The sequence below is a fragment of the Lupinus angustifolius genome, chromosome LG11 (assembly GCF_001865875.1).
Source record: "Lupinus angustifolius cultivar Tanjil chromosome LG11, LupAngTanjil_v1.0, whole genome shotgun sequence".
NCBI classification, from domain to species: Eukaryota; Viridiplantae; Streptophyta; class Magnoliopsida; order Fabales; family Fabaceae; genus Lupinus; species Lupinus angustifolius.
This window is the reverse complement of record NC_032019.1, coordinates 11,198,604-11,210,667: the sequence shown is the minus strand read 5'-3', so window position 1 is coordinate 11,210,667 and position 12,064 is coordinate 11,198,604. Positions and strand designations below refer to the sequence as shown.

General features: G+C 30.1%; 1 protein-coding gene and 1 pseudogene across 1 annotated transcript; both read right to left on the bottom strand.

Moving 5' to 3' along the window:
- On the bottom strand, positions 1,772-4,909 carry LOC109359721 (annotated as a pseudogene).
- LOC109360212 (lysosomal Pro-X carboxypeptidase-like) lies at positions 6,757-10,669 on the bottom strand. The gene is made up of 9 exons (XM_019604937.1): positions 10,283-10,669; positions 9,330-9,516; positions 8,399-8,532; positions 8,174-8,286; positions 7,835-8,084; positions 7,500-7,655; positions 7,270-7,349; positions 7,101-7,150; positions 6,757-6,949 (listed from the first exon to the last, which is right to left on the bottom strand). The coding sequence occupies exons 1-9, from the start codon at positions 10,667-10,669 to the stop codon at positions 6,813-6,815; spliced, it is 1,494 nt and encodes a 497-aa protein (XP_019460482.1). The 3' UTR covers positions 6,757-6,812.

Genomic DNA, 12,064 nt, shown 5'->3' with positions numbered 1-12,064 from the left:
AAATGTCTTGGTTTCTAACAAGGTACCCACATCATTAATGGCAAGCAGTATGTCATCCACATACAAGAGCAAGAAAATGTACTTGCTCCCACTGAACTTGTGATACACACAATCTTCAACTGAATTCATCTCAAAACCAAAAGAGAGAAGGGCACTGATTGAGACTTAATTTATCTCCATTAGCAACTGGAGTATCCATTACTTTACAGTCGTGCATGCCATATCTTTTAAGTACCTTTTCTATATAGAACTCTTTTGTGATAATCCAAGAATACCCCAAGATCTGTCTCTTTATAGTCAATCCTTTCATCAATGTTTCCATTGAGAAAAGTTGTTTTGACATCCATCTGATGAAACTCCAAATCATAATGTGCTACAAGAGTCATGATTGTCCTAAGAGAGTCTTTCGATGAAACTAGAGTGAAAGTCTCTTTATAGTCAATCCCTTCCTTCTGAGTAAAACCCTTAGCTACAAGACGCGTCTTATACCTCTCCACATTATCATTAGAATCCCGCTTGGTCTTGAAAATCCATTTGCAACCAATGGGTTTCTTACCTTCTGGTAATGGGACAAGTTCCCAAACTTTATTGTCTTGCATGGATTTATACTCCTCTTTCATTGTGTCATTCCACTTTTCCGAATTGGAACTGTGGATGGCTTCACGAACGTTTAGTACTCCTCTTTCATTGTGTCATCACCCTCATGTTCCAGGAGAAAACAAATGTAATCATCCATAATTGCATTTCTCCTTTCTCTAGTGGATCTACACAAAGCTATAGGCTCTTGCACCTCTTGTCCATGTTCTTGAGGGTTTTGAGTTTGTCCTTCATGAATTACTAACTCATCTTGAGTAGGGAAAGTATTATCAACTATATCTTGAGGAGGTTCCAATACAATAAGCATATAAAATAGCAATGAGCGGTGAGTGCAACATGGGGTCATCATGAAAAAACCTTAGTGGTAACAAGTCCAATTTCCCTTAAAAGTAAATTGCATTGTCCCTTGAAAATAAATTGAAATTTTTAGTTACCTTTGTGTAGACTGATAGCATAGTTGCAATTTAAGACACTGCTGAAAAATAGAGCTAGATAGGAATAGAACTCAGATTTTTTCCAACATAAGTATGATATCTGAAAACAAAGCTTCCATTGTGCTGCAACTCAAATTTTCTACAAGTGACTGACAGAAAGATTTTAGTTCCTTAATATCATTACCCTGCAGAAATGGAAGTGAAGCAAAGCAAATATTAGGGCTCCTGCATGAGGTATTTGATGGATGATTCAGTTGTATTATGCATCGTGAGATAGTAGTCGTATGTCGACTTACTGTACCATATCCAAGTCCTGACTTCTTGTGATTAGAAAATTGTTATTTTTCATATTGTTTTCTTATCACACATTTGTTACCTATTAAAATGCGAAATTTTATATTGATAACTTGTCAATACATTTAACATGTTGTTAATATATAGAGTAATTTCATCTTTTACAAATGGATATCAAGAAGGTTAAAAAACAAGAATGTAAAATCAAAGAGAAAAGTTGCACAAGTAGAATCATGCAAAGTTAATATTAGACAATACCAATCATGAAAGTATGGTATTCAAATATATATGTCCAGCAGCATGAAAATTCAATTGTTCAAACAAACTCAAGTGGGGTGAAGTAGCTTTTGAAATAAGAATATTATATTTTCTTAGAAACCCAAAATTTGAAAGTGAAAACAAAACAGTGACATTGATAAATAGAACTTCTATTAAGGAGTAATATGTCAAATGAGGCAAGGTAACAATTTGGAACATAAACTTACCATTTCTAAGGCTCCTCCAATTATAGTAGTAAAGACCTTGACAGTTGTCAGGAAGCTCAACAAAGTCTACCAAAAGATTATCCTCCAAAATAATACTACAACATGTCCCATCAACATCCCAATTGGTCACAGATGCAGTAACACCAAGGAACATTTTAAAACCAACCTGTATAGTACCCGGAAAAGAACGTGTAAAAACACAATTATGGTTGATGAAGTTTTTTGATAAGAAAAAGTGGGTCAATATTCTTAAAGAAAACACAAGTTTGGTCAAGTTGACAAGGAAGAGAATATACACAGAAAGGAAATTGTCATTTTATCAAGTATTTAAGTGTTTCATAACTCTGTTAGACAAAATTTTACAACTTATGAAATAATCAAATAATGTTATAGGGAAATAGGTGAATGAGAACTATTACAAAAATTAATTATAACATTTTTACTAAGCCACAAATTTTGAATAGGTTGATTGATAAACAAAGCACATCTAGCTCAATTAGCAAGTTTTGCTATCCTTGCAGGCTACATGTTTTCCTACTTAAGATTCCAACTTACTTAAATATTAGATCAATAACATCAGACTACAGCAAAAAAAACTCAAAGCTATGCCCAAATCTTTAATAGTGGAAATCTCCACCATGAGAAAAAATAAAACCAATACAACCATGATCACATTGAGAAGCCAAAATCTCAAAACAAAATAAATCAAATAAAAGAATAACTAATCAAGCAAATTAAGTGGACACTGGGCACTAACAGATTAAATTAAGCAGACACTTTCAGATAATTTTTTATGTAACATGTAAACAAATACCTTTGCAATTACATCAGTGGCCTCTCTGAAATCAACACATCTTGGTACATTAGATTTAGCTAAAAACTCATCAATCAAATGGATTCCAATATTATAACCTTGAAAAACCAACCAAACATCAAAACTAAAATTGATGAATATAAGTTACTTAAATATGAACATACATTGAATTATTGAACAAACATCTCAAATTAGTCATAACAGCTCAAATTTAATGACATCGAGTACGAATTCTACAACTTGAAATAAATAACAGAATTCAAAAATATAAAATTTACATTTGAGCATGCTGCTTATTAACCTCATCAACTTCTTCCAGATCGATGAGCAATTGACATACATTCGCACGATACGTCAAAGTAAACAGTTCTACGTTCTAACACAATTCAACTATGAAGTGAATAACGATTCCACGAGCACAAAAAAATGAAATAGAGAATGAAGAGAAATTGTTTGGTTACCATGCGTTCGACGTTGGCGAATATTGCATCTCCAGTTCGAGGAGCAACAGGAACTAGAGGGGAAGATGCAGTTTAGGCTTTAGGAGATGAAATGGAGAAGAGAGGTGTTATCTAAGACTGTGTGAAGAAATAAAGAAGAGATAATTGGTTAGTGAATGTTTAGAGAAGAAAGAGGAGTGAATACTTTTTGGAATCATGGAGGGTTTGGAGAATAGGGTTTCAGTGTGAGAGATTGGAGAGGAAATAGAGAAGAGAGAGAGTTTTTTTGTAATGGGAAATTAGTGGATATGCAGTTTTTTCTAGAGGAGGTTGAAAACCTCCATAAATTAAATAAAAACCTCCACTATATATTCAGTTAGTCATCTCACTTGCCTCATTTAATTTATTTGGGGAGGTTTAAATAGAGACATGTACAATTTGATGAGTGAGTGATCATGTGATGGGTCGAGAGGGGTCATGCTTGATCCCTACCCACCCTAAATATTGACCAAATCTAATCTTTAAACTTGAACCTAGTCCTAGACTCGATGAGACCCAACCTTATTCGAGTCTGATCATGATTGGGTCGTACTGGGTGAGCGGGTAGGACCGGACCATATTTACCCCTAATTTGAATGTCACATTATGTCACTTCTATTCCTAAAAATAATCAAAATACACCAAACCAACAAAATATTTTTATACCCGGAATTATGTAGCACTGATCTCCTATTGGTCATGACGTATGTAAGAATAAGATGTAATTTGTCAGACATAAAAATAAATAATTATTTTTTTCCTTTATAAATAAATAATGAAATAATCAAACATCCCTCATTATAAATTAGTCCTTGTAATTAGTGAGGGTATCATCTTGTATGGGCAGATATGGTGATAATATTTTCCCTGATTCGTAATCGACATCCAAATCTTCATCTCTAACTTAAAGACAAGTGCATTTTGAAAAAGAACATAAAGAGAGTTTTCTACATTTTGACCATAAAAAATGTTGTGGTAACTCCAACAACTAGTGGTGACCATAAAGAGATATGGTGATAATAGCTAAAGAATGTGGTATGACAATTATAAACTCTCCTGTTGGATTACAATAAGAGTTTAGACCTATTTTGGTCCTTTAAATTATTTTATACATATTAATTTGGTCCTTTAAAAGTGGAAATATTTAAATAATTCCTAAAAATATCGAATATACTTGACCCTTTAAATATTTTGACCCATACTTAAAATCATTACTACTCGAGTTTCAATTTTCATTTCATTTAAATAAAAATTGGATATACGAAATTAAATAAGCATCAAAGTAACTTAATTAAACTAACAAGTTTTTTTTAAACTTTTACGTTAACATTATATGCATTCCTAGATTATTATAATTATAAGGTAAATTATAATGATATCTCTGAATTTTTGTGAAATTATATAAATACTTATTCATTTTTTACACCTACAAAACTTCCTAATTTTTATACAGATTATATTTATTACCCTTATGTAAAAAATAAGTGTAATTTCTTAAACAAAAATGAGTAATAAGTTAATTAAGTTAAACAAATTATGGTATATGGTGGAAACAAATATAAATAGTATTCGAGTCAATACATTTTTATTATTTTTGTTCGTATCAAAATAATATAAGAGTGATTTAAACAATGTCTCCTTAGAATTATTGATACATCTTATAATGAACCAAAAATAATAAAAATGTTTTGTCACATATACTATTTAAAATGTCTTTATAATATATCATATTTTGTTTAGGATTAAATATTGCCCTTTGTTACCTTGGAATTCCAGTAATAGCGAATCCAAGGAAGCTATCAACATGGGACCTAGTAATTAATTCATTATGAAGGTTATCATTGCCCTAAGTGAATATATTAATCTGTGGAAGACTTGTATTATTAAATGTGGTTCTTACGAATATTCCAATATACCCCACGCCACTCCATAAAGTTCCAAATAAAGTGATTGAGTTATGAGTTAAGATGAATAGTTTAAATTGTGGACTAAATTACTTGACATGTCCTTATAATATTATGCTTTGATGATTGTCGCAATAATATCATTTAGCTGTTATAGTATGACAATGAATGAAATGATGTGGTCATATTAGAATGCAACCACATCAAATTCAAAACTATTTTTTAAACACAAATTAATTACCGGTGAAGATGAAGCAGAATTTTGCTGCGGGGTAAATCAAATGGAAAGGTTGAAAGAAAGACTGACCTTAGGCATCTTGGGATGATGATTCAGGCCAAAGGAAGTTGGTGGTTTAAGTGTGAAGAACGTGTCTTTATTCAATGTGGCTCTTCTTATGAAATGGTTATGACCTATTATGTAGGAAAACAATATCTACTCTACTCATATTAAATTTTGCTATATAGAATCTATATATTCATAAGAAAGTGACATATATCATAAAATATTATATTATTTATTAATAATTAGTTTATAAGTGATAAATGTTATTTTTCATGAATATAATAAGGACTTACTAGAAGAATATCACTGATTAGATAATTCATAATTGTATCTAAATATGGAAAATTCAGTCCTTCAACCGAGTCATTAAATGCGGTTAGAAACTAGGAGTTTCCAAAAAGGATGTCATTGGTGGCAAGACCCTAGGCAATGTGAGAGCTAGACAAGTATATGTAACCAACACTGGTTTTTTTTGGGTTTAAGGAAGAATCTAGGTGATGGTAAGAAAACTTAAATCTGGCTTGACCGCTAGATTAATGTATTCCACTGAAAGATCAATTTATTTTTTTAACTAGCACTACAATGATCAAAAGAGTAGGTTTGGATGGGAATTGAACTGGAAAGTAATTGGCAAAAAAATAGTGGATAGCTTTAACTCACACAACAATGATTTTTTTTGTGACACTCATTCCTGGTATCACACTAATATCTTCTCATTTTCATTATGCCAAATTTCTTTTTCATTCATAGCATAGGCAATGTGCTGAACAACATCCTTTTGTTTTTTTTTTAATTAAGGAAATTTCCAATCTTATAAGTAAAACATTGTTCCTCCAATATCGCTTTGATGGGTCGTTCTCCACATTATCTACCAAAAATGAGTCGTGTATGCTACTCTGACCAAGAGGTACAACAACTATTGAGTTACTTTTGGATGTAATTTCGGCTTCATAGTGAATAAAACTTTACACCCATTTAAAAAAATATGTGGTAATCGTTTTTGGCAGGAAAATTATATTTCACTAATATTTATATCCACATAACATGTTTAATAAAAAAAAGTTATATTTTTTTAATGTAACTACGTTATTTAAATTAATATTCACTCATACAAACCTTTCTAAATTTGTGCATAAACAACGACCTTATTTAAAAAGCACTACTTCATCAAGGATTTTTTTCCTTGAGAAAAAAAGATGAGGGATTACAAGATATTAAGCTAGGAATAAATGGTTTTAATGGGAAGCCAATACATATGATAGTTAATTACTATGGGGTAAGAGTACTTGGTTCACTTGGGTAGATACTTTGTTACTTTTAATATTAATTTTATGAAAGATTAATTTTACAAAAAAATATATGCATGATACTCACTATGGTAAATTCAATATATAACACATGGTAAATCAGATAATTATTTAAATGTGATATCATTATTAGGCACAAACTTCAATATCTTGGTCGTAATTTCTTTCTTCCTATCTACCCAAAATACTTTTCTGATTTTGGTGCTTGTAATTGTTTATTTAGTGCTATTGCGTAGATCAGCTTGATACTTATCAATCCAACCCTTGATTATTTTCACTTCAGTATTTCTTTGGGTGGTCAACCAAAGAGGATCACTTGGTTCAACTGGCCTTAAGTCTAGGCAATGAGACCCTACAATTGTTGTAAAACATTTCATGTTAAAAATCCATTAACATAATTTTAAGCATGTAGTCATTAACTCAAAGATATGATTCTCATTCATATATATTAACATTTAACCATATATGTATATGCATGATGATGCATTAAGATAAAGAAGTACCATTTTTAGTTGTAAGAGCAATGATACTATCTGATATATTATTCAGCACCCTGCAATTCATAAAGATAAAATTATTAAAACTAATAAAAAATTAAAAGAAGGCAAATGATTGATGAAGAAGATAGTTATATTTCTCATAATCAAATTTAGTTTTTTTTCCATATATTACTCTCCAGAGCTGTATGGATCCATCAATCCATTGGAGAATATAATGTTGCTAGCAAACCTCTTAAAATTCAATTTCAAGTCCTGTATTATGTCAATATATATCAAAATAAAATTTCAAAAGGATTAATTTTGTAACTAATTGTAGAAAATTAAAATAGGAACATCGATTAATTTATAAGATATATATATATATGTTTCATGAAGCTGAATAGTAAGAAAATATATACGTACAGAACCCCCATAATATGTGGTCACCCAATGAGGTTGAGGAACTACACCATATTGATTCTTACAATAATTGACAAATTCCTTCATATTGAAAGGATTTGGTTGGAACAATGAATCTTCCCTATCAATGCCTATTGGCATAACCATCTCACTGCATGTCTGTATATGAAATTAAATACTTTAGTCAATAAAAGATCACAAATTGGATGTTAATAAGACCATAACATAACATTCATGTACAAAAAAGACGGTATAATTCATGTACCATAATAGTAATAATAAAAATAATGTCTGTTCATATCAAGAGCATATAAGAATAGTAAGAGCATATGATTCACCTGCCAAGCATACCCTATGTCAGTTTCAGATGGCTCTTTGATTCCTTCCATTTCATAGCATGGTTGCTTTTCCGAATCATAAGCAACAACACCTTCGAATATTTGGCCAAGAACATCAGTTTTATTAGCTGCACCATCAATGGCGTCACAAATAACTTTAAGTGTGTTTTTATGAGGGTCATTGTACTGAGCTACTCCGCTATACATTAAGATCAAATAGTTCTTCAGATTAGAACTTGTGCTCAATTTCCTGAAACAAAGACCAAGAATGATAATTATTCTTAAGCACTTTTTGGATGGATAAGATAAACAAATTGTGTACACAAACTATATGCTTACTTGCAAGTTTTGAATCTGTTGCTGAGAATTGAAAGACCATTAGGCTTCTTAGCAACTCTGTCAATTACATACCAAGATTTACGTATAGTGTTGTAACAACTCTCACTTGTCTCCTGGACCATGCAAAAATATAGTTTAATTTAAAAGCATAGTTTAATTTAATAGAATAATAGTGTTGATTATTTTGAATGTAAAGATTAACATGAAATTAATAAGTGATGTTACTCTGAAGTCCTTGGTCACAACATAAAAATAACCATGGTGTGGGGCAATGCCATCAAAATAAAGAATTGGTGCTGATGAAGCAAGAGCACCAAGAGCAACGTGGGGATACTTTAAACGGAACCATGATGCTAGCACTGCATAGAAAATTAAGGTAAGAAAGTTAATTATCCCTTTGTACTAGTATTACAGAAGTGTCATTTATTGACAAAAATTTGTATGAATGAATAAAATATTGACACATTAAACAAAATCTCAATCCTAATTAGACTTTAATTCTGAATAATTAATTTGGATAATATAAAAATAGAAATATATCATTGTGTTTAAAAATGATATGGTAGATACATCTCTACAAATGACAGGAAAATATTGTTTTTTTATTATTTTGTTTTTCTTTGGAATCTGTTTAATTTGTTATTATTATTTATTTTTACAAAAATAAATGATGAACTAAACCTCTCAATATAACAAGTTGAATTTTTTTACACATGTTCAACACAATCAGTTATCTACATAGTTTTTTGTGTGTCTAAGAGCACATTTAGGCTAATGTGAAATGTTGAAGCACACTTGCAGGGTTTTAAACTTTGTTTAATCACATATTTTATTATATTAGTGAATCAAGTGAGCTAACTGTAGGACACAAAACAAACTCAACATTTCTTTATTTTTTTGTAAGAACAAAATTCTACATTAATTTTAAATTATAATTATTTGAGAAAATCAAATTAGAGAATGTATGAGGAAAGTAATTTTTTTAACTGTATTAGAATAAAAAAATTGTTTTATTAATATTTAAAAAAAATTGATGTCAGAATAACAAGACATTTTTTATGTCAAAATATTATCACGCCTTCATTTAAGTCCTAGTTACCACATATATATTCCAAATTTAAATAAAAAGACCTACTAATATGTATTTAGTCCTTACTTCCACCATAAGAGCCTCCAAAAATGATTATCGGAGAATGTTGAGCAGACCAAGTATTTTTGATGTGTAAAAGCACATCAGCATAATCTGCTATTGCTTGAGCTGAGTTGAAGTATCCACGAGTAGTTTCATTTTTCATAGATTCTTCAAATGACCCAAATGGTGTTGAATTTCCATAATATCGATGCTGCTCAAAAGCCATATATCGATCATAATATCATTAATATTTGTTTAGATCAAGGGATTATTAGTTACCCAAAAGTTATAGACAAACATTACCATAATATAATTTTTGCTTTTATTATTATTATTTTTATCGACATCTATCTTAAGGGGTTTATACAGGTTTCATAAGTCATAATGATAAACAAATTAAATGCTTATTACATCGAATCATAATTGGACCTTGTTAAATTTGGTGTGTTTGATTTGCTAAGATATTAGGTTAGGACAAAAAAAATCTTTTTTCACTCATAAACTAATTATTAATAAGGAGTCATAAGGTAGTATTTTGGTTAGGGTGAAGGGTTTTAAGGGATGGAGAGAGAAATTGTGGTTTCAAGTCTGACCCGCAATAAATATTAATATTTGGTTGTCAAAAAAATTATTTTTAAACAAAATATTCCTTAAAGATAATACAAAGTTCATGTTTTTTATTCTCACTTAACTTAGGGACAATTAACTTTGGTCGGGGCATTAAAATTTTTCAACGATATTCTTGTTATTTAATATATTCACCCTTAAACTGATAGGTGACTACTAACAAGATATTCGTCTAGTGATATAAGAACCTAATAGATTCTCAAATACATCAAAAGATCAAGATTAGATTCATGTGAATGACATTTATTGTCAGGAACATCCACACACCCAATCACATACCCCAAAAGGGGTTAACTCTTTATCCATAAAGTGATGAGATATTTTTTGTTATATAAAAAACAATCAAGTACCTCAATATAAACAACAAGAGCATTGAACTTAGGAGCATTGTCTTCAAGAAGCCCAACATATATATCCTCTGGCATCGGTTCTTCGGCACCAAAGTATGCAAAAATTGGTGCATTTGATTTAGCTCCACCCCAATGCTTGAAATTTATAATATACCTTTGTGGGAAAGTGGAGTAGCTATCTGGCTTGTAATTGAAGTGGTCAAGCCTTTGCATGTAATAAAATGTTTTGACTTCTTCAGAGAATTGAGAAGAAGATAAGGTTTGATGTTGATTATGATTTCTCCTCTGAAAAGTTCCAAACCTTGGAATATTTAAAGACGAAACACAAATTGATGTGATTAGAAAGAATAGAGAAAGCCATTGAAGTGATTGTATAATGGAACTCATGGTTGAATATTGTGAGAAGTATATGTGTCTCTCATATATGCTATATATAATGTATTGAAGTGGTAACATAAGCATATTCAAAGGTCATTATTGTAAAATCAAGGATATTTCTTTAATAAAGAAATTAATCCATTTTTGTATGGATAATTAATTAATTAATTAATGGAATAAGTTAATAATATAATAATAATAATAATATATTACAAATAATTTAATATTTTATGACAAAATAAATATATTGGAAAAATGGTGTAGCTATTTGGCATGTAATTGAAGTGGGAAAGCCTTTGCATGTAATTAAATGTTTTGACTTCTTTAGAGAATTGAGAAGAAGATAAGGTTTGATGTGGGTTATGATTTCTCCTCTGAAAAGTTCCAGACCTTGGAATGTTTAAAGACGAAAACAAATTGACGTGAATAGAAAGAATAGAGAAAGCCATTGAAGTGATTGTATAATGGAACTCATGGTTGAATACTGTGAGAAGTATATGTATCTCTCATGTATACTATAGATAATGTATTGAAGTGGTAACATAAGCCTATTCAAAGGTCATTATTGTATAATCAAAGATATTTCTATAATAAAGAAATTCATTCATTTTTGTATGGATAAAGAATTAATTAATTAATGGAATAAGTTAATAATATAATACAAATAATTTAATATTTTATGACAAAATAAATATATTCGGAAAGTGGTGTAACTATTTGGCTTGTAATTGAATGGGTCAAGCCTTTGCATGTAATAAAATGTTTTGACTTCTTTAGAGAATTGAGAAGAAGATAAGGTTTGATGTTGGTTATGATTTCTCCTCTGAAAACTTCCAAACCTTGGAATGTTTAAAGACGAAACAAAAATTGATGTGAATAGAAAGAATAGAGAAAGCTATTGAAGTGATTGTATAATGGAACTCATGGTTGAATATTGTGAGAAGTATATGTATCTCTCATGTATCCATATATAATGTATTGAAGTGGTAACATAAGCATATTCAAAGGTCATTATTGTATAATCAAGGATATTTCTATAATAAAGAAATTAATCCATTTTTGTATGGATAAAGAATTAATTAATTAATGGATAAGTTAATAATATATTACAAATAATTTAATATTTTATGACAAAATAAATATATTGGGAAAGTGATGTAGCTATTTGGCCTGTAATTGAAGTGGGAAAGCCTTTGCATGTAATAAAATGTTTTGACTTCTTTAGAGAATTGAGAAGAAGATAAGGGTTGATGTTTGTTATGATTTCTCCTCTGAAAAGTTCCAAACCTTGGAATGTTTAAAGACGAAACACAAATTGATGTGAATAGTAAGAATAGAGAAAACCATTGAAGAGATTGTATAATGGAACTCATTGAAGTGATTACTTTGCAAAGGGCTATGATC